The 27,179-nt window shown below is 49.8% G+C and overlaps 1 protein-coding gene across 1 annotated transcript; it reads left to right on the top strand.

Moving 5' to 3' along the window:
- The first annotated feature begins 1,420 nt into the window (after positions 1-1,420).
- LOC109764689 (indole-3-pyruvate monooxygenase YUCCA2) lies at positions 1,421-4,842 on the top strand. The gene is made up of 4 exons (XM_020323480.3): positions 1,421-2,492; positions 3,633-3,881; positions 4,004-4,126; positions 4,294-4,842. The coding sequence occupies exons 1-4, from the start codon at positions 1,734-1,736 to the stop codon at positions 4,474-4,476; spliced, it is 1,314 nt and encodes a 437-aa protein (XP_020179069.1). The 5' UTR covers positions 1,421-1,733; the 3' UTR covers positions 4,477-4,842.
- The last annotated feature ends 22,337 nt before the right edge of the window (positions 4,843-27,179 follow it).

Here is a 27,179-nt window from a genome sequence, read left to right as displayed (position 1 = left end):
GCATACATAAAAAGTGTGCATGGTCTGCTTATCAGCAAGAGGTGAATAGTGAACCTGTTCTTATTGCTACTTGCTACATTGCTGCACAGATCTCATCACACCTTTGCTGCCCCCATAAGAACAGCTGCACATATGGCCCTGTTTGTAGGTTCTCTTACCTTTTTAGCTGTGATCAACTTTTATGGCCAACTAAAGAAAATGCCTTGGCTGCCCCTGCTAACTTTGGATGTGGTGTTACCTTCCGCCCTCAGCTCCAATTACTGAGTTGGGTGCGCTACATAAAGGTATGCAAGAGTAAGATGTGAAGTGAGTTAGCAAAAGGCTAAGGCGGCAAGAAGTTGAGACACCCTGTTTCTTAATGGACTTCTGGACTTGCTTGAAATATTCATGCTCGGATCATTGAATTAGTTTCTTTCCTTCTTGCAAATTCAGTTCATATCAGAAGAACTTGGGATCAATTTAAGCTCAATGCCAATTCTGTGCATCTTTATTTGTTTGACCTTTCTAATTGTTAGGCCCTACCATGGAGAGATGTTGTGGACGGCACTATTCTTGTGTGGGGATCTTCTGAATGCGAAAAGGAAATCGGGTACACCAGTTGATCAGCTTCTATGGAACTCATTTGTCAGATGCAGTGCCGTGTTGATGTTTTCAACAGAAGTGCTGATGGCTGGCAACTGTTGAGGTCTAATAATCCTCCCAAATGGACAATCATTGGAAAAGTTCAACTCCAAAATTTCCGATTTGCCGTGGCCCTACCAGTTAACACCACAATTCAAAGAATCGCCGTAAATCATTCTTTGGTAGATGTTTCCATGGTGCTAGTCTGCTGGACGTTGATGAAGTCGATCTTTTGCAGGTGAATAGTCTTATTATCATAGGCGATCTTTAAAAATGGCACACACAGTTCATAGCACAGTAGTAACCCAAAGTTACATTTGAGCTTGTAGGCACCTGAATTGTTTCTTTTGAACTGCATTCGCTCATTGCTGGGGCACTCGATAGGGGAGAATAAATCATGGCACGCGAGATTACCTGTTGCAGTTGCTTTAGCTAATATATAGACTTCACTTCTTTTTAGAAATCTTACTTTAGCCAACTTAGCTTTTGCAATTTAAGTAGCAACAATGTACTTAATTCCTCATGTCATGAAAAAAAGTGTCAGCTCATCATGATCGACGTGCTCCATGCGGATTACGCGTCATGCACAGTTCAGTGATTAAACTATGCCACTACTAATAGGTTCCGATGTCTCATGCATGCTCTCTTTTATTCTGATCTTGCCACACGTCCGCTGAGTGTTCAGGTTACTTTCTATATTACCTTTCAGTGGCCGTAGTTGATCTCATTCAAAATCATGAGTGCTTACATGGGGAGGGAGGGGGGTGGGGGGGTATACGGGGCAAGAGAACTAAGCTAGGGCATGCATCTAAAGCTGGCACAGAACTATATATATAGTAGACAGCCACCCTCAGAACTTCCCCTCTACTTCGTTTCATCCTTTTTCCTCCTCTTCAACTTGTCTAGCAAAGAGGAGTCCAATTCTCTCAAATAACAAGGATTCTTGCCTTCCATTCCCATCTGCACCAACTCTTCGTGAGATACAACATACCTACTCTTCATCTTTTCTCTGTGGTGCATGCATTCATGTTTGACAGAGTTGAGATCGAAGCAAACACAGCCGCATACTACTAGCTAGATCAAGGAAACACCATTAGAAGCCTACTACGTGCATGGATCACTGGAGTGAAAGTGAGGGGAAGAGAGTCCATGATCCTATCTTCCAACCCCGCATCAGCCAAAACTGTCGCCGGCCTGTTGAAGAATTCTGCAGGGAGAGGAGCACAGATGCTGCTGTTACTCGCTCGGAGCGATGTACCTGGGTTCCCGGTCCTATTATCGTGGGTGCAGGACCATCAGGGCTTGCCGTTGCTGCATGTCTCAAGGAGAAGGGTGTCGACAGCCTCATCCTTGAACGCTCCAACTGCATAGCTTCTCTGTGGCAGCTCAAAACATATGATCGTCTGAGCCTTCATCTTCCACGGCAGTTCTGTGAGCTTCCTCTCATGCCTTTCCCTGCTGATTACCCTATTTATCCCTCAAAGGAGAAGTTTGTAGCGTACTTGGAGAAGTATGCTGCACAGTTCGGCATCTGCCCCAAGTACAACCATGTGGTGGTTCGTGCAGAGTATGACGAGAAGCTTCTGTTATGGCGGGTGAGATCGCAACTTACAGGCAGAATAGAAGAGGAGGTGGAATATATATCTCGGTGGTTGGTTGTGGCGACTGGTGAGAACGCTGAGGTTGTGCAGCCAGAGATCGACGGACTAAAAGAGTTCAAGGGAACAGTTGTGCACACCAGTGCATACAAAACTGGCTGTGCATTTGCAGGGAAGCGTGTTCTTGTTGTTGGGTGTGGCAACTCTGGCATGGAGGTCTGCCTAGATCTCTGCGATCACAATGCACAGCCCCATATTGTAGTAAGAGACACTGTAAGTGACTTTCTTCTTCCCCTCTATCATTATTGTTTTGACAATGTTATTCAGTCATTGTACCGTGAACTCTTTTTATTACTTATATAATACTCCCTCCATTCATAAATATAAGACTTTTTTCTGAATCGGAGGTATATAGACACGTTTTAGTGTGTTTCTTCACTCAGTTCTGTCTGTATGGAGTCCATATTGAAATATCCAAAACATCTTATATTTGTGAATGGAGGGAGCATATGTTTCCCAATACTAATCCTATGAGATGGCAAACCTAGACTAGTGGCAGGAGGTGTCCCCTGGTTAATATATTTGGGTTATACTTGCTGAGTCGTCTGTACCAACGACTCAAGCGTGCTTATCAACTTAAGGGAGGCATAATATCTGAAATCACTAGTGCAGTGCACATCAAAAACAGTTTTTTTTTCAAGGCCAAATTGGTTCTCACACCTGCAGCAAAGTTGGCTTTGTTGTGCAAAGTTCAGGGTTAAGAACAAGCTGCCACTTGAGGAAAGGTGGAGATTCTTGGAAAAGGCTTCTCCATTGCTGCCTATTAGTCTTTGAATTATTTATTTCTCGTGATTCATTTCCACGCATGTGTACTTGCATATTGTTTGGCCACAGCTGCGTCTTTCATCTCCATGTTCTTTTCCTTGATTAGTTGCCTGCTAATAGTTTTCTTGCCCCAATTATAGTGCAAAGAGCTTTCTCGTTTATGCTTCACAGGAAAACTATGATTTGCACATGTTAGCCATGGGTCCCCATCACCACCACGAGAGCATAGCATAAGTCTGTCACTTAGAAAGAAACATTAACAAAATGACTTGAGAACCTACCTTTTATGACTAGGTGCATTCCTTTCTCACAGCTCTTTCAGCTTTGAAAGAGCTTAGTGAGATTAAGAAAAGCAAGCATCCCTTCCAAAACAATGCAAGCCAGGGTTTTCTTACTATACTATGTTGGAGATAAGGGAATAAGTTTGGTCCAGGGACCAAATTGGTCGTGTTGCTTCTTGTAGCATGCAGAAAGCAGACTCCAGAAAAGAGAAATTTGTGCCGATTAATTTTCTGATCCAATCATTAAGTCCAAATGTTGCATTGCCTTTTTGTGAGGGCTAGCTAAGATTTTGTTCATCATTGGCAGGTACACATCTTGCCCAGGGAGATGCTGGGTCAGTCTACCTTTGGGCTGTCAATGTGGCTGCTCAAGTGGTTCCCAGTCCACGTGGTGGACCGGATTCTACTGCTCGTAGCACGGACCATGCTTGGGGATACTGCTCGGCTTGGGCTAAAGCGGCCTACCGTCGGCCCCCTCGAGCTCAAGTCACTCTCAGGGAAGACCCCAGTTCTTGATGTTGGCACATTTGCAAAGATTAGGTCTGGTGATATCAAGGTCTGTTCCATATCACTGAAGTACAAAGCAACACTAAAGTGATTGTTGATAGAGCCTATCCACCAGTCTCTGCCTTAATTTAAGTACTGAGCTGCAATTTCTCCATTGGTTGAACTATGCAGGTGTATCCGGGCATCAAGAAAATATCAGGACGACAGGTAGAGTTTTTGGATACACGGTCGGAGGACTTTGATGCAATTGTGCTTGCCACTGGCTACAAGAGCAACGTCCCCTTATGGTTGAAGGTGCATTACATTTTCACAGTGGCAAAACGAATTAAAATGACAGTTGGATGAAAAACAATGCAACCTGTGTGTGTTGACCATAGCTGTCTGTCATATGTCAGTTTTATTCCGAAATGGGCATTTGCGTGCTCTTCTCTGAATCGTGTTTTTTGTTCTGAAATGGGCAGGACCGGGAGTTGTTTTCGGACAAAGATGGATTGCCAAGAAAAGCATTTCCAAACGGATGGAAGGGTGAGAGGGGGCTCTACTCGGTCGGACTCACCCGGCGTGGCCTGATGGGAACCTCGATCGACGCGAGGAGGATCGCTCATGACATCGAGCAGCAGTTGAGTGCTGAAGGGAAGCTCTAGCTCCGGTCGCGGTTTGTTTGCCATGGTGACGCAGTTGAGTGCTGAAGGGAAGCTGTAGCTCCGGTCGCGGTTTGTTTGCCATGGTGACAGTGGAAGGCGTGCCATGGACTGATCTTGAGTTTGTGAATATATGTGTAGGTTTGGCGAGAATAATACCATGTTTGCCGACTCCAGCCATGTGGTTTAAGCGGCTATGCTGTGTTGCTTGCCTTGGTAGTGCTTGTATAGGCTATTGTATTTGTCGATTTTTTTGTGTTATTTTGGTTTTGATGACTAACCATCCTATATATAGGCTGCTGTGTATCATCCTCGGCGGGGTAATACCATGTTTTGACAATCGGGCTCTGTTTGGCCTCGACTGATCAATGAATCTAGATTGGTTTTCCCTATATCAGGTCTCTATCCGTTTCTTTTCACCCTGCATATTAGATTTGGTTAAGTCAAACTTCATAAAGTTTGAGCAATTTATATTTAAAAATGCCAACATCTACAATACTCCCTCCGTTCACTTTTATAAGTCGTTTCAGACAAGTGAAAATGAGCTACTTTACACCTTGTTTGAAATGTCTTCAAGGTCTTATAAAAGTGAACAGAGGGAGTACTAAAGACACACATTGTGAAAATTAATTTCATGATGCATCTAATGATATTAATTTGGTATTTTGAATGTTAATATTTGTTCCTACAAACTCGCAAAGTTTGACTTTAGACAAAAGAAACCAACAGGAGTATATATATTTCCTCGTGCATCAAACCGACCAGCAAAGCAGCCGGAAGCTTCACAAGTAGGTATTCAGAACAAGATTCTGCTTTGGTGCTTGCTTATGTTATGTTATGTCACTTGCACTATATTTGTAGAATTACTCTTGCTTTGCTCCATCATCGAGTTCACTTTCGGCTACGAGCTTTTGAGGCTCAAGAAGAGGCCCCTCTTCCTAGCTAGCCATGTCCTAGGGCTACGGCCCTAGCTAGGTAGGACTGAATAAAGGAAAGGAAATCCGGCTACCTACTGGGAATCCGTTTTCCTTTTGGTAGGCAAGCCGTGCAGCAAAAGTTCTGGTTGCTGGCCGGGCAGCCGTTGTGCGTATCATTGGCGAGATGACAGCAGCGGTGACGGCACACAACATGAGGACGTCCTACAAAAGTAACTCGGAGTTGGAGTTGAGGCCGACGAGGTAAATCTTACTACTGCCAAGACAAGTGGAATATTCCAGGGATTTCCTTTCACTGTGGACAAGACAGCCTGCGACGCTAGTATATCTGCTGTTCTCTGTGATTTTTTTCACCTGTTGTTCCTGTTCGTCTTCAACAAGGGGAAAAATTCGGGTGCTCTCGTCCATGGATCTTCAGGTGCGTTAGATCTGCATGGAAGGGACTGGATCAATTCAATTCACTCACTGCTCTACTACACATAGTATCATTCACTATGCCTGAAAAATGAAACAGATCATGTGTGCATGCATACCTTGATTAACTGGATGCTTTGCCGAGTTGATGAGCTTCTAACCCTCCCTAGCCACGCGTCAACCGAGGAGCATTTGAGAGCAAGACGTACGTGGTTCTGGTGTGTGGTTTATGAGTAAATAAATTATTGTTTATTGTCTAGGAGGAAACATACCAGGCACCTCCTCTGGCGCTCCCACGGGCGGCAGGGGAGGAAACCCTAGCCGCCGCCGAACCGCGTCCCTCTCCCATCCCTTCCCTCGCCGCCGCCAGGGCGTGCCGGCGGGCGAAGCCCGCCCGGCATGGGCGGCGGCGGGGCGTTCTCTCCTTCTCGCGAGGCGGGCTCGCCGTGGGGCGATCTACCCTGGCCGGAACGTGGCGTTGTGCGGGACGCGGCGACGCTGGGCTGCCACGGTGGCTGGCGTGGAGGGCTGCGTGCTGGCGGCGCTCGTCGGCGGGATCTGGCGCTCGTCGTGGGCAATCGTCGGCGGGCAAACCCCGCTGGCGGCCGGCGGCGGCGGGATCTGGCGCTCGCGCTGGTCGGGCGCGCCCCTCGTGGGGAGCCTCGGCCTGCTCGCGGGGCAGCTCCTCTCGCCGCAGGGCAGGTTGGGGCGGGGCCTAGCGACGGCGGGGCGTGCGGCGTGTCTGAGTGTTCGGCCGTGAGGACGGCGAGCCGCAGGCATGCCAGCTCTGGAGGTATTGCCCCCCTCCCTTCCATGCATCCATTCCCAGTCCCCGGTTCGGTTTGGATCTTCCGGATCCACCTCCGGTGTGTTCTGGTGGAGCAGATCGGTGTCCAGGGGAAACCTTGGCCGCCTTGGCTGGCCGGCAGCGGCGACGCCGATTTTTGGCGCCGTTTTCCTCCTTGGGGGCGTTGCTGAGGGCACCATCTCTCCTCTCCGAACCATGTCCGGGTGAAAGCCCAAGATCCGTTGCGGATCGGGCATCGGCGGCGCCCTGTGCACCGTTACCTTCCTGGAGGCGACGCCAAGGACATTGGGATCGGATGGAAGGGTCTGTAGGTGAGGGGTGGGGTGTGCTGCCTCCCTTTCGGTGGAGCGGTGTTTCTTTATGCATATTCTTGGCGGCGGCTCTTGGCGGCATGGAGCAGCAGAGGCTTGGCGTCAGATGTGTGGTGACGGACACGCGCAGGAGGTCGATGCTGTCTGGCGTCGTGGTGGCGTCGGCGGCAGTGAGACCGGGCAAGGCCGTTGCAACAGTACAGCTCTGAAGATGGATTAGTGGTAGGTGGTTGTGGCGGCCTCATACGCGGTAGGCGGCCTGGTTGAGGAGCACACCGGACTGGTGGGTGCCCATACCCGGCAGGCGTCCAGGTTGGGACCTCAGGTCTTAGATGTTAGGTTTGGCTGCGAGGTCTGTTTGGTATTAGGCCCAGACCATCAGCGCCCCTTCATCAGTTAGATAGGAGTAGCGACAGAGGTTGCGAAGATGGTGGCTTTGGTCTTACTGTTGTACGACTTTGTAAGGTTTTATGCTAATAATTAATAAAATTGGCCGTATGCATCGATCAGATGCAGAGGCCGGGGGTATTCCTCCTTTTCTAAAAAAAAAGTAGATGGCATCTAAACAGGAATGAGAAGATAAGCAGTAGAGATCGATGGATGGATGGACCAAAGAAAACGATTTGATGACAAGGACAGGGCAATCACATGCATCTGATGACAGTACATGGATTAGATTACTTCGCTCCAAAGCACGTTGACTACACTTTTCGTGCCATGGCACATGATATGAGTGGATACAGCAGCTTGTGATGCGTACATGTCGATCAGTCGTGTTGGAAAGACATGGCCGCTCTCTATTCCACTGTTTGCGCGAGACTAACCAAAGCTGTAGCTGGATCGAACCATATCAGTACGTACGTCATGGGATGGGAGGGACGATTAATGAGTAGACTAGCTCTCTGCAACAAGGAGAGGAAGCATATGTTCGTCCCTGCTCCCGGCCAAACGGAAGAGAACGAGGAGGATAGCCCAGCCATTGAATGTAGGGTCGATCATCTCAAGTACGTAGCAAAGCAAGCGATGGATGAATGAACGAGGAGAGCCGGGCAGTGACAGTGCAGCCATTAATTGTTGGTGCACGTTGCAATCAGGTTGCAGCAGCGGCTTGATTGGGCCGATGTCTTTCCTTCCTGGCCTATCTCTGACCGACTGAAGCTAAGACCATGCATGCATATTGACCGGCGCTATGCATGGGTTTAGGGCGCTTACGTACGTACGAAACTCTGTGACTCCGGCCAGCCAAGGAGAAACCAACGAGCGAGAGAGTGGGGCCATTGTAGCGTCGATCTGAATGCATGATGGACGTTGTTTGCAATCATGAGCGAGGGCTCCGTGGCCCGGCCCCGCCGTCATAGGAAAGCTAAGCTCTAAGCTAGCCTAGCGAATGAGATCGGAAATGAATGAATGTGCGTACGTGTGCGCGTCGCTGTGCGTGATTAAATTTCCCCTGGAAGATCGAACATGCACAGCCCTTGTCAGCAGCCGGGTCTTGATCGATCGGTCGAGCCAGCGGATGATTAGGCTGACGGCGACGCGCGCCGGCCCGGCCGGCCTGTTGCTCTACAGTGGCCCAAGTGCCGAACTCGACGCCACCGCCGCAGATCCGTCCTCGCCTTCTCCGCGGTGGTGGCGCTCTACTGGACTGGATGGATCGATCTGGGTTGGAGTTGGATTAAACAAGGCGGAGGGAAGAAAAAGGGTCGCGCCACCCAAAAGGAGTGGACACGGGAGGGAGGGAGGGACGGGGCAGCACATGCGGGCGAGAAAAGCGCAGGGAGTACACGCCCAACTGAGGCGAGCGGAACCCAAGGCAGGCGCAGGCGCAGGCGCGGCCACATGCGCGCATGCATGCACGCACGCACGCACGCAGCTGGGATTGGGAAATGATCGATCGACATGGGCGCAACGCGAGTGCGAGTGCGGCCATGGCCCTCCCCTCACCGATGGATCTTATCGTGCATGCGCTGCCTGTCTTCTTCCCTCCCCAAGCTCATCTCCCTGACGGCTAGCTCGTTCCCAGGTCCTTGGAAGGCAAAGGCGCGCCTCTTCGGGACCTCGCTTTCCCGCGCCGGAACCGCCGGTCCTGGCCTCCCCGGGCAAGCATGCGCGCGCGCACCGCATGCAGCTGCTGCCTCGGTGAAACATTCGGCGGCATGATTGCAGTGCACCGGCCGCTTGCATGCATGCCTGGCCACTTGGAGGGCTCGAGTGCGCGCTCCAGGGAATTTCCTGAAAGGCAGCGCCCCGCCCCCGCCCCCGCCCCTGAGTGTCGTGATTCCCTCCCAGTGCACTGGAACACTAGCTGCACTATTTGCCGTCTGCTTAGGGTATATGCAGAGGAGATTCCTCCTCGCTCTCGCATCCAGTCATGTCGGACGCAGCGCACGCCGCACGCCGCACGCGCACTAGCGGCCGGCGGTTCCGGCCACCCGTCGCCCGCGTCTTTTCCCGCATGGAAGACGAGCGTTACCATAAATGATCAAAGCGGTGACGACTGACAAGACATCGTTAACTAGTTAAGCAGCAGGTTGTCTTCTGAGCCACGTAGTATAATCGATCTAGCCTTTTGCCCAATCACCTCTCTGGAGCCGCGCCTAAGTACCACTAGCAAGTAAAGTGCTATCACCACACCACTAGCTAGCTAGGCTAGTGCATGCCCGGATGCCCGGCCCTCGGGTGGCATGGAAGGTTAACCTCCCACGTACGTCCGCCTTCATGGGCCACACTCAGCGGTCGTGCCAGTGTTGGACACGGTATCTAGATTGGTAATGCGTTGTGGAATCTATGTCTCAAAATAAGGCTTTGCATGCTTTGCATCCGGTATGTATCTAGTGGTTGGTTGCTTCACAAGTACTGCCTCCACCAGGTAGCCATAGTGGTCGACGACTCGAATCGAATCCCTCCTCCCTTTATTCTCAACTGAGGCAAGCATCAATCCAAAGATTCATGGGCATGATGCGAGCTATAAGCAGCAGGTTTACAGTGTGGCGCACTAGGCGGCGTCATGCCCATGCACTGTGCTTGCGTCCTTGCTTGAGTGCTCTTCTAGCGTAGGTATAGCGAGTCGCGCTGCCCGACAGCTATGTGTCGCCGGTACTGATTCCTATTAGGAGGAATCAACTACAGGTGACCACTTACTTTCAAAAAAAAAAACTACAGGTGACCACTAGCGGGCTGGCCCATTTTGGGTGGTTGGTCGCTGCCGCTCCTAGCGGTTGTTGTAGGTTTGCTCGACCGGTTTTCTTCGTTTTCTTTTTTTTTTATTTTTTCCACCGGTTTCCTTTGATTTGTAATTTTTTTCCCTTCATTTTACGTTTGTTTCAATTTTTTGTATTATTTTTTCTTTATTTCTATGCTATACTTTGTCGTTTTATTATTTCTTCGGTTTTATTGGCTTTTCTTTTCAACTCTTTGTTGGTTTTATCAGTTTTATTCTTTTCAACACATGTCTACCTTTTCTCAGTACACAATGTACATTTTTTTAGCACATGTGAAATATTTTTTAAATACACTTTGTACACTTTTTTAAAAAATGATGTAATTTTTTTATTATACATGCTTGATTTTTTTGAATACATGGTAACATTTTCCAAAAAATCGTTGTAAAATGTTTTAATGGAAATAACATTTTTTATAAACTATGTAAACATTTTTTACATTGTATAAATATTTTTAGAAATTTCACGGACATTTTCAGGGAAAAATGAATATTTCTCTAAAAATGCCACGTACTTTTTGTAAAGGAAATAACCATTGTTTTGAACCTATGCAAACTTTATTTTTTACATTTTATATAACATTTTTTGAAAATATCCCGAACAAGTTTTTGAAACACCAGAATATTTCCATAAAATATAATGTACACTTTTTAATGGTACAAAACATTATATATATATATATATATATATATATATATATATATATATATATATATATATATATATATATTTTGCATATATATTTCAATGTCACGAACATTATTTTTGAAAGTCATCACATTTTTTAAAGTTGCGTTAGCAACTTTTAATACTATGTTAGCTTTTTAAAATTTGTGGTTTTTAATTTCTTAAATAATTTTAAGTTTTCTAAATATATGCATTTAAAATAAAAATAAAAATGAAAAGAGAAGAAAAGAAACCGAGTGCGGTTAGCATGCTGACCCATGTTGCTACTGGGCTGGCCCACTACATGCTCTCTTCAGGTGACGTGAGCTACTGCCTTAAGGCGGCACATAGCCGCACCTGTCACGCTGGAGCGTAGAGGTCAACTTCTATCTCTAAGGGCTCATTCGGTTTGGAGGAAATCAAAACGTAGTAATTAGGAGTAGTATAGGAATTTGATAGGATGACACTTGCCATCCTAAGGAATTGACTTACCTTGTTCTTATGCGTAAAATGAGCTTCGAGTGGATGTGTAATTTCCTTCAAAAATACATGAAATGAGTAGTATTCCTACGAAATTTCTGTACGCATTCCCTACAAACCGAATGCATATATAGGAAATTTTCCTCCGGAATCCTTGTTCCTATATTTTTCCTACGAAAATCCTCCAGACCGAATGAGGCCTAAAGATATTTTCAAGGGTCTGTTTGTTAGGGACCAACTAACCAACCGTTACCCCTTGGGGGCTCCCGCAGGGGTCACTTTGTGGTCTGGGAGCGTGTCAAGTGGTGTGTCCGGACGCAGCCACGTGTCGCATGCTAGGAGTCCCCCTTCAATTTTTTTTGTACGTGTTTTCGGGTTTTATATGTTTTTTTGGCTTTGTTTATTTTAGCCTGATTTTTCTTAGGTTTTGGAGTTCTTTTTGCAAATCACATATGTTCTTCTAAAAAAATGTGCTTCCGCGAGAAGCACGGTTGTGTTTCTCGTGGAAGCACATATTTTTCTTCACGAGAAGCACAACATGTGCTTCCGCTAGAAGCATAATCTGTGCTTCCACGAGAAGCACAGATCTCCTTCCGCGAGCTGTGTTTCTACTTGAAAAGAGAAAAACATAGTATGTGCTTCTACAAGAAGCAAGCACAATTTGTGTCCCCGAAAAAAGAGAAAATCACAACCTGGGCTTCCCTCAAAAAGGGAAAATCGCAACCGTGCTTCTGGGCTTCGATTCTTTTTCTTCCGTTTTTCCAGTATACAATTTTTTGGTTGTAGGTTTTTTGCATTTTGTTTTTTGTTTGTGCATTTTGTTTCCGGTTTCAATTTTCTTCTTCAGTTTTTCATGAAAAAAGTTCGTCCAAACCTATTTACTTGAGATTTTAGTTTTGAAGATCTCAATGCGAGAAATCCAACAGTGTAAATGGTTCGTTATTTGGATGCATGAGTAAAAGGCTCCTAAGTTACGATAAGTGGCGCACATGCAACGTGCCACTTGTCAGCACCTGAGAATGTGGGAAGTGACCTTTGTAAGGGGGTAACCCTTAACTAGTGAGTTCATATTGTTTGTGGTTGGTCATCCCTTGGGCTGGGTTCAATTCACGTGAGGGAAGACGTCCAACTAAGAAAAAAATAAAAAACCCCACTTCAAGAACCTTCTATAAGGTTCCCAAAACAAGGGAAAAAACACCTGGATAGGAATCGTCTAGTAGGTTCCCAAAACTGGAGCATGAAACTTGTACATATACTAAAGATGGGCCGGCCCAAATTGCTCGTGCGGGTCGCTCATACATGCGTTTGTTCGACAGTTTGACAGAAAATGCGTCAAATAGGGTTCTTCGCACTTGGCACCCCTTCGACTGGGCCGGCCCATTAGCAGTTCACGCAGCAATTTTTTTTTTCCAAAAAAACCAAACAGCATGCAAGTGGAACCTGTAGCTTGCGAGAGAACGTGGCTAGCCACGAGCTGATAAGGGTTGTTGGTTACTAAGCAGCGTGGAGCTCTAAGAAGTACAAGCAGTGTGGAGTTGAGACATTTTCTAAAACATCAAAACACATTTTTCTGATAAAAGTGATATTTTGAACATGAACATTTTAAAATTTTGAATCATTTAAAAAATCAAACAGATTTTAAGCTTAGAACATATTTTCTAAATTTAAATAATTTTTTAAAATAAGAACATTTTTCAAACTGTGAACAAAATTCAAAAGCACGAATATTTTTTGGATCCATGCAAAAAAATGGAATACGAGTATGTTTTCTGAAATTTGAAAATGCAAACAAAATTTAGAAACACCAACATTTTTTAAAAGCACAAAGAATTTTCAAAAAAAGGCGAACATGTTTGGAAAACACAAACAGTTTTCAAAAAAGGCTAAATTTTTTGGAATATGTGAACTTTAATTGAAAACAGGAACAAATTTTGAAACAACCAAACAAATTTGAAAATACCAAAAAAAAAAATTAACACTAGAACATTTTCTAAAACTCCCGTACGAAATTTGGAGACCCGAACAATGTTTTTGAAAACACGAAAAAAATTCGAATAAAAAAGCAACACTTTTTGGATTTTTTTAAACGTGAACATGTTTTAAAAACACCTTTTTTATAAAATGATTTTTAAAAAAAATAAAAAGGAAAAATAAAATGGGAAAATATAAAAAAACAGAAAAGGATAAAAAGAAACAGAAAAATAAAGAGAAATGGGAAAATTACAAAACCTGTTCTTGAACCTTCTAGAATGTTTCCAAAACCAAAGAAAAAAACTATTGGGAACCCTTTTATAGGTCCCAAAACTAAAGTCTAAAGGTTGTACATATACTACACATGTGCCGGACAAATTCGCTCGTTTTTCGCGAGCGGCATATAGGAGGTCCCCATGTGAGACCATGCAGGCTACCTATGTGTCCTACTACATGTATCATATCCCGGGGTCGTGAAGTCCATAGGGGCTCCACGACTCTAGTTTTTTTAACACAATACAGACACGGATGCTCGTATATACGCACATACACTCATGCCTAGAAACGTACGCAGGCACACTCTATTCCTATGAGTATCTTCAAGAGACTGAGTCGGCACATCATCTTGAGATTAACGAAGTCATCACATATGCTTCCGTAGTCGACACGAACGCTTCCTTCGGCTGAACGCAAATCGCTGAAAGACCTAAAATAAATCCAGAAAAATACGAGCACTAGTATTAAGTCTAGAACTTAAACTCTAGTGAATTGGGAATACCACTGTCCTTCTAACCATCCAACAACTTGACGCTAAGCTAATCATTGAAGGATTTTTTGACGTCGTCACTTTGATCTATTCACAATCTAGACGAAGCCATGCTGCAATTCCTCTTCTTAACCTGTTGGAAAGGGGCATTCATAGTCCTGAGCTCAGGAACATGTTGTAGTTATAGATCATGAGCTTACCACTAGATGTGTACAGTTACGTTTTCAGAAGGAGAGTTCTAAAATGTGTCCTGTCGCTCGAATAATTCATCCAAACTGTTGAGCAACATGATCGTATAAACATAGAATAAACTAGAAAGTATCTTGGCTTATCTTGTACTCAAATAGATAATATACTCCTATATATATACTCACGAAGCTCAAGCAAGACAATGAATATTTCACTAATCTCTCTCCCTTCTAACATGGTATCAGTCTAATCGATCCTAAACCCTAGCCGCCGCTGCTTTCGCACCCGCGCGTCTCCCCGGGGCGATCGGCCTCCATGACCGCCGCCGGGGGCTGCGCCGTCCGTACCTACCTAGGGTACGTCCACTGGTCGTGTTGACCGGCTGCCCTAGATAGTCTTTTCCCGAGCCCTTGCTCTGGGTTTTTTTACCTCTCTTGCCGGTCGTTTTGATCAGCGTTTTTCTTTTTGATTTTCTGATCTATGCTTGATCGGTTCGCGTCGCCCGCCGCCGCCGTCGACCCCCATGCGCCTCTACTCCGACACCGTCGCGACCGACCGCTCCTTCACCGACCCGGCAGCCTCTCACGGCCGTCGTCCGCGCGCCGTCCCGCCCGTCGATCTACGCCGTCGTCTTCGCCCTCTCCGACCAGGACACCTGCATCGCCTCCACCCGGCGGCCTCGCGCCATGCGGCGGCCAATCATAGCCGCCGCTCGCGCGCCGGCCCGCCAATCGATCCACGCCACCCGCCTCCGCCGCGTCTACACGGCGGCCCTGCGGGTTGCCTCGCCGGCCTCATCCCTGTTGCGTCGGGACGGCTGCGTCAGGCCCGTCGGCTGCCTCGAGCTCGGGCGCCGCTGCTCCGTTGGTCGCTCGGGCCTCGTTGCCCAAGCGCCGGCGCTGCTTTGGTGGCCCGGGTGCCGGTGCTGACGCGCTCGTCCGCACGTTGTCTCACGCCGTCCATCACGCCGGTTTTATCTCGGACTCCGCCGCCACTCCGCCTTCACCGGGCGGCGTCCCCGACCTCGCGCGCGATCGGATTGATCACCCGCCCGCCGCCCCGAACCGCATCATCTACGTCGTGCGACCGACCTAGCCCGTTGGTTTCGCGCGCCTTCGCAGGCCCCGTGAAGATCGTCCCGAGTTCAGCGCGCCCCTCCACTGATCGAGCAACGGGCTGCCGCTGCGTCGCCCCGTCGGGCCGCAGCGCCGCCGTCCCGTCACCGCTGCGTCGCTCCTTCGGGCTGTAGTGTCGCGGCCCGCGGTCCCCCGCCGCCCTGAGGCTGTCCCGTGGCTGCATCGACCCTCGCGCCGCCGCTGCGTCGCCCCATCCGGCCCGTAGCGAGCATGGCACGCGGTCCACGCCGCTGTCCTAAGGCCGTCCCCGCGGTTTCACCGACTCACGAACCGCCGTTGCGTCGCCCCTTCGGGCCGCAACGTCGCGGCCCGCGGTCCCCGCCGCCGCCCCGAGGTCTTCCCGTCGTCGCCCCGACCCGCCTGCCGCCGCTGCGTCTCCCCTTCGGGCCCTAGCGCCGCGGCCCGCGGCTTACTTTGCCGTCCCCGCGCGTCGACTTCCCGTGGTATGTGTCGCGCCGTCTCCCTTGGCGCGGAAACGCCACCGTCCGCACCGGTCTTCGTCACGCTGTCAGGGTTCTTCGCCTACTTCAAGCATCGCCGCCGTGCTCCTAACCTAGCCGCCGCCGCCATCAGGCCGCCACCGCCGCTCTTCTTCGGCCGTCGCCGCCGCTACCCCCGTAGCCGCCGCAGCCGCCCGTCCACCCCCTTCATCTTCGTCCAGCACCAGCCTGTCGCCAGCGTCGCCGTCATCTACCCCGACCGCTTCATCTACTCCGACAACCGCGGGCGACATTGGCCCCGCGCCGATTGGCCCGCAACGTCGTCGAGTCCTTCTCTTCTGGCCTCTCTGACTTCTTCAACATGGCGTACAGCTCGTGCAGGTCCCAGTCTACGCATGCCCGGTGCTGGCAACACCGCCGTGTGCCTTCGTCCACGACGTGTCCCCGGGCCTGGCAAGCCTGGTGCGGCGCTTCGTCAACTTCGTCTTCGTCCGTCTACGCATGCCCGGTGCTGGCAACACCGACGCGTGCCTTCGTCTACGATGTGTCCCGGGGGTTGGCAACCCCGGCGCGACGCGTCGTCAACAACGTCTTCTTCCCGGCGCACCACTACTTCGACACCACAGCGCCCATGACTAACTCGGCGCCTCCTTGCGCCCTCGGCTCCACGGCGACTTCATCGACACCGGCTACCCCGACTCGACATCGACCACGGCATTTTTTTTCCGCACGGCTACTCGACCAGGGCTCCACCACCTACGCTCTCGACTACCACGACAAACGGCACAAAGGGCTACCGCCTTACTTGAGCAACCTCGTCGGTTGCCACTCCAGCCACGACTCCGCGATGCGTCGACCGTTACGACCGTGGGGGGTCTGTCGGCTTGCCTTCGGATTCTTCTCCAGTCTCATCGTCTGCGTCGCTGCCGTTGTGACTGCGGGGGGATGTTGAGTAACGTGCTTGTATTAGGAAACATAGGATAAACTAAAAAGTATTCTGGCTTGTCTTGTACTCCAAATAGATCATGTACTCCTATATATATATATGCCCACGAGGCTCAAGCAATACAATGAATATTCCACCAATCTCTCTCCCTTCTAACACAAACATTGTAGCTGCAAAGCCTACAAAGAGTCCACACCTGTGAGATCGAAAACCGGTTGGGTGAAGATGTGTTAGCAATTCCAAACAACGGTCAATGCATGAGACCGACCAATGAAGATGCACCTGGATATATAGTGATGTCCTAATCATGACTAATGCAATAAGCTATTTTGTAAAAACTAATAAATTGATAAAAATATGCATTAATCATGGACTTCTACTTGCACGTGTATGTGGCCCACGTATGGATATACATTTTTTGGGCGAATACACGTCTGGATATACATCGATCGGCAATCTTCTTTCTTTCTTCCATTCTGTGTGACGTGCTATTTTTTTAATCCAAGTGTGCTATGTTACTATGCGCCTTGTATGTGCATATGAAATGATTAGATACACTGTATGAATTAGGCAACCACCTATGCATGGCTGTCACCCACATGTCATAGTAATCAGGTCGCCCATAGTTCGGGTGCCCGTGACGAGTGCGGATTTTGGAGGCCGAGCTCCCGTGAGCTTGATATTTTGAAAATATCTAAAAGCATATTTAAGAGTTTCAAAAATATCTAAAAAAATCCATGGAAACATATATGTATTCCACAAGAACATGTTAAATTTCGTCGAAAAATGTTGTGATTTGTAGGCTATACAAAAAAAAATCTAGCCCAATAACAAAAAACAAAGGCCCGTTTAAAATGTGTATTTATCTTTTTTTATGTTACATGTAAACGTATAATGCTATGAAATTACATCCAGGTCCGTAGACCACCTAGCGACAACTACAAGCACTGAAGCGAGCCGAAGGCGCGCCGCTGTCATCGCTCCTCCCTCGCTAGAGTCGGACAAAACTTGTTGTAGTAGACAATCGGGAAATCATCGTGCTAAGGCCCCATAGGACCAGCGCAGCAGAACATCAACCGCCGCCGATGAAGAGTAGCGTAGATTGAAAGGATCCAACCTGAAGAAACACAAATGTAGACGAACTACGACCAAATCCGAACAAATCCACCAAGGATAGAACCGCCCGAGACACACCTCCACACGCCCACCGACGATGCTAGACACATCACCAGAACGGGGGCTAGGCGGGGAAGACCTTATTTCATCTTCAGGGAGCCGCCGCCGTCTTGTCTTCCTGAGCAGGACACAAACCCTAACAAAACTTGAAGAAACATCTAAAAACGGAGCCCTCTCACCGGCAAGGGCCAGGATCCACCGTGCCGCCATGGCCCTAAGGCCACTAGAGACGAGGCGGATCGGCGGCGGCGCCGACGGGAGGCAATAAGTAGTTCAGGATCACTTATTGGTCATTACTAGTTTGCGACCGTTATGCGTAGTTACTCTTCTCATTCTTGTACTCGTAAGTTAGCCACCATACAATGCTTAGTGCTTGCTACAACCTCACCACTTATCTATCCCATACCCATTAAGCTTTGCTAGTCTTGATACCCATGGTAATGGGATTGCTGAGTCCTCGTGGCTCACAGATTACTACAACAACAGATGCAGGTACAGGTAATGCGATGATCTGACGTGAGAGCGATGCTTGATCTATTTGGAGTTCTTCTTCTGCTTCTTCTTCTTCTTCTTCGGTCAAGGGATAGGTTCCCGGTCGGGAGCCTGGGATTAGTAGGGTGGATGTCGTTTTTCTTTTTTCGTTTGATATCATCCGTAGTCGGATCCTGCTCTTCTGTATCATGATTGCTATGTATTGATGTACCGTTGTATTCATGTTGTAGCTTGTGACGAGTGTAAGTCTTTATCTTGTATTCTCATCTATTCAGTACATGGTATGTTGTAATGATATCCACCTTTTTTTGCGAGGAATTATGATATCCACCTTGCTATGCGCTCGAAATGCGGTTGTGTCCCAATCATGAGTTCATCACGTGATTGGGATAGAATCACATCTTAGGCGCGACAAGTTGCGGTCAAGTCTCAATTAATAGCTCCTCGCAAAAAAGTCTCAATTAACAGCGTCTTAATTATTGTGCTGGTGACTATTGATTCAGTTTTCGCACATAAAAAAGTAGGGACAATTGCATTTTTACCCCTAGTTGGTTCCTACCCACGGGTTTTGCCCTTACTTTTCCAGCTTGCTCAGTTTTGTCCTTACTTTTTCCGTCGAGGTCCCTCGAATGCCCTTTGACCGTTTGACCAAAATTTTGAAAATTCATAACTAATTCATATGAACTCATAAAAATGCAAATAAGATATCAAAATGTTCAGATAAACATTACCTTTATGTGCACATCATTTGCATTCAGGACAAAAACACCCTTTAAACTACCTGAGGTAATTAACGTTATTAACATTATTAAAAATAAAAAGGTATAAACAATATTTTTTCAGGAATAAAAATTATATGCAAATGTAGGTGATGTTTTTGGAACATCCTGATATCTTATTTGCATTTTTCTGAGTTCGTATCAACTTGTTATGAAGTTTCCAAATAATGGTCAAAGTCGTTAGAACATTCTTAACAAGATGATACGAACTGAGAAAAATGCAAATAAGATATCTGGATGTTCAGAAAACATCACCTACATTTGCATGTAATTTTTATTCATGAAAAAAATATTGTTTATACCTTTTTATTTTTAATAATGTTAATATCATTAATTACCTCAGGTAGTTTAAAGGCTGCTTTTGTCCTGAGTGCAAATGATATGCACATAAAGGTAATGTTTATCTGAACACTTTGATATCTTATTTGCATTTTTCTGAGTTCATATGAATTAGTTATGAATTTTCAAAGTTTTGGTCAAACGGCCAAAGGGCATTCGAGGGACCATGACGGAAAAAGTAAGGGCAAAACTGAGCAAGCTCGAAAAGTAAGGGCAAAACCCGTGGGTAGGAACGAACTAGGGGTAAAAATGCAATTGTCCCAAAAAAGTAATGAACCGGTTCATTCTTTTTCTGTGCAATCCCACGTTTTTACAGTAGACTAGTCAGGTATAATCACTTATTGCAAATATAACAAGGTAATGTGAGTGCCCAACAGGTGATGCGAGTGTTGGCATTGCGACTCGTGCGGCGATGACGATGGTGGGTCGTGGCTTGTCCTTCTGATGTCGACGGTTCAGTTCGTCAATGGGTGCGTTTATGATTGTTTCTCACCGTGACAGAGAAGTCGAAGCTGCGTGTGGCGGGGCCCTTGCAGCAACGATGACTCCATGAGGATGGTTTCCAGCGGGCGGTGCTCTCCGAAGGTTGCGTTGGACAAGGTCGATGCGAGGCTTGCAACTTTCTCCTGCGAGGCGCATGAACACAATCAAAGCTGCCTGTCCTCGACGTCTGCGGCCGATTGTTTGGCTATGGCCGATGAGGTCCTCAGGTGTCGTTCGTTCTGAGGGGTCTTTACGGGTCGTCCACGGCGAAGTCAGAGTCGCCTGCTCAGGGAGAGGTGATGACGATAACACCGTAGGCATCCTTGATGGTGTCCTCCTCGATGGTGTGTGTGGTCTTGTGGGTGCCAGATCGGCCGTTGTGCCCTTTCATGTGGGCTCGTTGTAACGGTTTTTGCCCGGGTTTCCTTTAATTAACCGGGCAACTCTATTCTATCTTTTTAATGAATCGGGCCCTAAGGGACCGCGTTTCAAAAAAGAATATAACAAGGTAATGTACATGGTTGTCTCCAGAAATTCAGGGCCAAAATCAAAATAGGGCCCACAATTTTGAAAAATTCATATAACATAAGAACTAATATAACGAAAGAATACTCTAACTTTATCATACAATTTCACATATGCTTTATTCCGTATGATGTTTACACATATATTAGACACTAATGCTAAAATATAGTGAAGGGGTACTAAAGCAATAAACTAACCTCATGTTCTATGAAAATGCAGCAACCGTCTAGCATTCTTCTAAATGAATTCTTCAATAATATCTTCATAGATAATCTTCTCCGAAACATGAAACTGCCTAATTAGTGTAAAAATAAATAAAATTAAGTACAACCGATCTTGCCCCATCAAAAGAGAAATTAATTACTGTCGGATTATGGGTTCCGCAGACCCTTGAGAGGTTCGAACTCTGGGGTACGCACGAAGGACTCTCTCTCCCCAGCCTGCCTACCCAACGGTTCCACGGCCTAGCTCGATGAACCCCAAAGAACACAAGACACAGAGGTTTATACTTGTTCGGGCCACCGTTATGGTGTAATACCCTACTCCAGTGTGATGGTGGTGGATTGCCCCGAGGGCTAAGGATGAACTAGTACAGTGGGTGAACAGCCTCAGGAGGAGAGGTGTTCTTGAGCTCGATGAGATGGTGAGAAGGCCTTGGTGGAATGGATCCAATCCAAGCTCAGTTGCCTCCTATAGTGGTGACTAGTCCTATTTATAGTGGCCCTGGTCCTCTTCCCAAATGTAGGCGGGAAGGGATCCCACAACGGCCAATTTTGAAGGGAGACAACTAGTAAAAGCTATCCTGACAAAAGTAGTCTTCGCCTACCAAAGGCTCTGGGTGTGACGCTGTTGTGGGCTCCGCGATGACCTCCGTCCTGTCGTCCTGCTGGTCTTGGTCTTGTTGCACCGATAGGGAAACCTTTGCCTGCTGCCTCGGGACTCCTTGCCTGCGCTTGCCTCCTTAGCACCAAAGAGGAAACTGGTACACTGCGCCCGCTGGCGCCCGCCTGGCCTTGGTCATCACGACTCACGTCATGTGAGCCTCGCGAGGCGCCCCCTACATAGATATCTCCGCTCCTCGGGAGCCAGCCTAGCGAGGGCGCCTCCGGGGAGGTCTTGGCGTCATCCGCCTCGTGAGGCTTGGCCCCTCGCGAGGGTCTTGAGTCGTTGTCGCCGTAGCTGGGCCGTACCGGGCCGTTAGTGGAGCCACGCTCGCGGGCCGCAGGCAGGCAAGTCTGGGTACCCCCGTTCCCAGGATACCGACAGTAGTCCCCGGGCCCAAGGCGCGCTCGGACTTGGCTTCGAGGCGAAGCCGAAGGGCAAGTGCGGAGCACCGCGGGCCCCAACCGCCTGCGGCCTTGGTCGACGCATGGCGATTGACGGGACGTGGGCGCCTCTGCTTCCCCATGCTGCCTCGGCAACCGTCCTCGACTCGACGAGACCCTACTGCATGTCAAAGAAAACCATCATTGCGCGCGATCGTGGGGGTCGACGGTTGGCCTCCTTCTGGCTATAAATGAAGAGGGGAGCGGAGGCCTCGTTGCTCATCTCCTTCTTCTCGTTGCCCGCCCCTTCTTCTTCTTTATTGCTTCGTCGTCTTGCCGCGACACCCATGGCACCGACGAAAGGGTTCTCGGCTGCGGAGAAAGGGAAGGCTCGCCAGGAGGGTCCCGGCTCGCCGGCACCTAAGAGGGGGCGCGGCCGCCCCCGCAAGCACGCCGCGACCCCTGCTGTGGCTCCTCGGGGGCGTGGTCGTACTCCTTTGGGGACCGGCGCCGTCCTTGGCGGCCGCAGCGGTGCCTCCTCCCACGGCGGGGGCCGCTCTAGGCGGAGCAGCCCTTGCGTCGAGGGGAGGCGTGGCGTGGTTGCCCGGCCTCCCCGGCCGCGCTTCCATTGGGCGGAGGTGCTTTCGGAATTCGTCGTGTGGTCGGAGAGTCCGGCTGGCACCTGGCTCCAGCTTCCTCGCTCCTTCGCCGGCGAACTGCCGGCCGGGGGTCTTGACGGCCTCTGGCTGCAGGCCGACGGCTGCAGCAGCAAGGCCTCGTGGGTCGCGGTGGAGGCCTCCATCGCGGGCAACGTGGCCCTGGCCCGCGGCTGGCAGACGTTCGCCCGTGCGCGCGGCCTGAGTAGGTTGTGTACCTTCCACTTCAAGTACGATGGCGCCGTGACCCTCTTCGTGAGGGTGTTTGGGGAAGATGGTCGCTGCACAGGGTGCTGCCCCGAAGATAGCGGTGGCGACGATGAGCTCGGCCCGGGCGACGACCGTGACGAGGCTGGGGGCGAACTTGCCCTTGGCGACGGCCGCGGTTCGCCCAGCGGCGGCAGCTTCTCCACCAGCGAGAGCTCCAGCAGCGGCGGCTATGATCAGCCGCCTCGCTGCCGGGCTCGCTTCGAGGATGGCGGCGGGTCGTCCCGTCGCCACGCAGCGGTGAAGCGTGAGAGGGGCTCAGACTGAGCTGAGTCCGAGGGACCCTTGGAGCTGGGCCTCATGAGCTGCTGCGGTCGTGCGGGCCGCTTTTGTTTGGCCTTTCCTTCCTTCCTGCATTTTGAAAAAAGTAGATGGCCCTGCTGGGGCATGTAATGAACTATGGTCCTTATGTTGCTATGTTATACTTATTGCTCCGATGTTGTTCATGCTCCTCGTAGATGTAAAAGAGGAGGGGGGGGGTAACTTAGCTTGATATGCTCGGGGCAGTTTCCTGTCTCATGAGGGCGCGCCTTCTGGCGTCTGGTGAGGCCTCCTTGTTGCCGGCTTGGGAGCCGTTGACCTCGGGAGTCGTCGCGAAGCTGCAGAATTTGTTAGGACATCCGACGGGTGCCTTGTTCCTTCTTGCGCGAGCCCTCAAGCATGGGCTAATCATGGCCTAGTGCATCACGTGCGGTACCCGTGGGGCATGGACTTAGATGGATGCACCAATCACGAGCTCAATCGAGGGCGCCTTGTGAAGATCAGGGGAGCCGAAGCCCTGGAGCGACAGGGCTTTGGCGAGGTGTGTCCGTGGTTTAGGCTAGCCCAGCGCACACACACACCTGCCCAGCCCCCGCGCGAGGTGCACGAGGGAGAGCGTCGGACAACTGCCATCCTCCCTGGCGCAAAACAAAGAGCGAGAAAAGAAGTAGAGAAAAACAAAGGGACTCAACCAAGCAATCAAGAAACGCCAGAACTCCAAATTCCATTAAAAAGGTTACAAATCAGCTACAGAAAGCAAATGAACAGCCATGTCCGGCACCTAGTCTAGTCTTCTCACCAGCGCGGAGCTAAGTGTTGCCACTAGGACGTGGGAGGGAGCCCCCGAGGCCCGAGGGCGGCACTCCGAAGACTCCAGGGCGTGTACAGCCCCACTCATTATTACGTGAGAGTGTCACGAGCGGAGACCTTCACAGGCACTGGGCCTTGCTTCATGGGTAGAACTTCTGGAGGTGTTGGATGTTCCAGGCGTTCTGGATGGGGATCCCGTCCTGCGTCTCCAGGCGCATGCCGCCAGGCCTGGAGACGCGGGCAATCCTAAACGGGCCCTCCCACATGGGTGAGAGCTTATGCAGCCCTTCCCTGGAGAGCACCCGCCTCAGGACGAGATCACCCACCTCGAGCGTCCTGGAGCGGACGCTGCGACAGTGGTACCGCTGCAGCGCCTGCTGGTACTTTCCCGCTCGGAGTGAGGCTTGGCGGCGGCGTTCCTCCCCCAGCACGAGATCCATCCCCCGCATGGCGTCCTGACGTTCCTCGTCAAATGCCAAGACCTACGCGGAGCGATGCTTGACCTCGTGAGGGAGAACCGCTTCGGCTCCGTAGACGAGGAAGAATGGAGTCTCACCCGTTGGCTTGGTGGCGGTGCTGCGTATGGACCACAACACGGACTGGAGCTCGTCGTGCCAGCCCCTGCCGCAGGCCTCGAGCTTCTTCTTGAAGGTCCTTGTCTTGAGGCCTCTCAGGACCTCCGCGTTAGCGCACTCAGCTTGGCCGTTGCTTCTGGGGTGTGCCACTGAGGCATAGCATATCTGCGTTCCAAGGTTAGCACAATATGTTTTGAAGAGATTTCTAGTGAACTGCGAGCCATTGTCGGTGATGATGCGATTAGGGACTCCGAACCGGCTCACATGACCCTTGGCGAACTTGACTGCGGAGTCGGCTGGGATGGTGCGGACAGCTTCCACCTCTGCCCACTTGGTGAACTTATCGACGACGACGTAGAGGTAGCGGTAGCCCCCGGGCGCCCGAGGGAATGGGCCCAGGATGTACAACCCCCGGACCGCAAACGGCCACGAGAGTGGGATAGTCTGGAGGCCCTGAGCAGGCTGGTGGATTTGCTTGGCATGGTACTAGCAGGCCTCGCAGGATCTCACCAGCTCGGTTGCGTCGTTGAGTGCCGTGGGCCAGTAGAACCCGCTGCGGAACGCCTTGCCCACCAAGGTGCGCGACGACAAATGATGCCCGCAGTCTCCGCCGTGTATGTCAGCTAGCAGCTCGCACCCTTGCTCCCTGGAGATGCATTGCAAGGAAACATCATTCGGTCGCCTTCGGTATAGCTCACCGTCCCGGATGCAGTAGGCTGTAGCTTGACGAGCCACGCGTTCTGCGTCCTCCTCCTTCTCCGGCAGGGTCCCTTGCAGCAGGTACGCCTTGAACTCTTTGGTCCAGCACCCCTCCTGGGGTTTGATCATGAGAAGTAGGCGCCCTCCTTAGGTCGGGCCATAGGCGGGAGCTCCTGAGGTTGGTGGCGGGGGAAGCTCCTCCTGAGGCAGCGTAGGTTCCGCAGCCGGAGGAGCTACTGAAGGCTTGAAGAGTCGCTCCTCGAAGACACTGGGCTCCTGGGGCTGATGCCTTGACGCCCTCTTGGCGATGTCGTCAGCCTCCTTGTTTGTGCCGCGGGGCACATGCTGCAGTTCCAGGCCCAAGAATTGCTTCTCCATTCTTCGTACCTTCGTAAGGTATGCCTCCATGTGCTCGTCCTTCGGCTCGTACACCTTGTTGGAAAAGTTGACGAGGAGCTAAGAGTCGCCCTTGATGGTGAGGCGCCTTACTGTTGGGGAACGTAGTAATTTCAAAAAATTTCCTACACACACGCAAGATCATGGTGATGCATAGCAACGAGAGGGGAGAGTGTGGTCCACGTACCCTCGTAGACCGACAGCGGAAGCATTATCACAACGCGGTTGATGTAGTCGTACGTCTTCACGATCCGACCGATCAAGTACCGAACGCACGGCACCTCCGAGTTCTACACACGTTCAGCTCGATGACGTCCCTCGAACTCCGATCCAGCCGAGTGTTGAGGGAGAGTTTCGTCAGCACGACGGCATGGTGACGATAATGATGTTCCACCGACGCAGGGCTTCACCTAAGCTCCGCAACGGTATTATCGAGGTGTAATATGGTGGAGGGGGGCACCGCACACGGCTAAAATATCGTATATCAAGTTGTGTCCTTGGGGTGCCCCCCTGCCCCCATATATAAAGGAGCAAGGGGGAGGCCGCCGGCCTAGGGAGGAGAGGCGCGCCAGAAGGGGGAGTCCTACTCCCACCGGGAGTAGGACTCCTCCTTTCCTTGTTGGAATAGGAGAAGGGAAGGGAGAAGGAGAAAGAAGGAAGGGGGCGCCCCCCTTCCCTAGTCCAATTCGGACCAGATCATGGGGAGGGGCGCGGCCACCTTTTGAGGCCTTTCTCTCCTTTCCCGTATGGCCCATTAAGGCCCAATACGAATTCCCGTAACTCTCCGGTACTCCGAAAAATACCCGAATCACTCGGAACCTTTCCGAAGTCCGAATATAGTCGTCCAATATATCGATCTTTACGTCTCGACCATTTCGAGACTCCTCGTCATGTCCCTGATCTCATCCGGGACTCTGAACTCCTTCGGTACATCAAAACTCAATAAAACTGTCATCGTAACGTTAAGCGTGCGGACCCTTCGGGTTCGAGAACTATGTAGACATGACCGAGACACCTCTCCGGTCAATAACCAATAGCGGGACCTGGATGCCCATATTGGCTCCCACATATTCTATGAAGATCTTTATCGGTCAGACCGCATAACAACATACGTTGTTCCCTTTGTCATCGGTATGTTACTTGCCCGAGATTCGATCGTCGGTATCTCGATACCTAGTTCAATCTCGTTACCGGCAAGTCTCTTTACTCGTTCCGTAATACATCATCCCGCAACTAACTCATTAGTCACAATGCTTGCAAGGCTTATAGTGATGTGCATTACCGAGTGGGCCCAGAGATACCTCTCCGACAATCGGAGTGACAAATCCTAATCTCGAAATACGACAACCCAACAAGTACCTTTGGAGACACCTGTAGAGCACCTTTATAATCACCCAGTTACGTTGTGACGTTTGGTAGCACACAAAGTGTTCCTCCGGTAAACGGGAGTTGCATAATCTCATAGTCATAGGAACATGTATAAGTCATGAAGAAAGCAATAGCAACATACTAAACGATCGGGTGCTAAGCTAACGTAATGGGTCATGTCAATCACGTCATTCTCCTAATGAGGTGATCCCGTTAATCAAATGACAACTCATGTCTATGGCTAGGAAACATAACCACCTTTGATTAACGAGCTAGTCAAGTAGAGGCATACTAGTGACACTCTGTTTGTCTATGTATTCACACATGTATTA

This window comes from Aegilops tauschii, chromosome 3 (assembly GCF_002575655.3).
Source record: "Aegilops tauschii subsp. strangulata cultivar AL8/78 chromosome 3, Aet v6.0, whole genome shotgun sequence".
NCBI classification, from domain to species: Eukaryota; Viridiplantae; Streptophyta; class Magnoliopsida; order Poales; family Poaceae; genus Aegilops; species Aegilops tauschii.
This window is presented reverse-complemented; position numbering and strand designations above follow the sequence as displayed.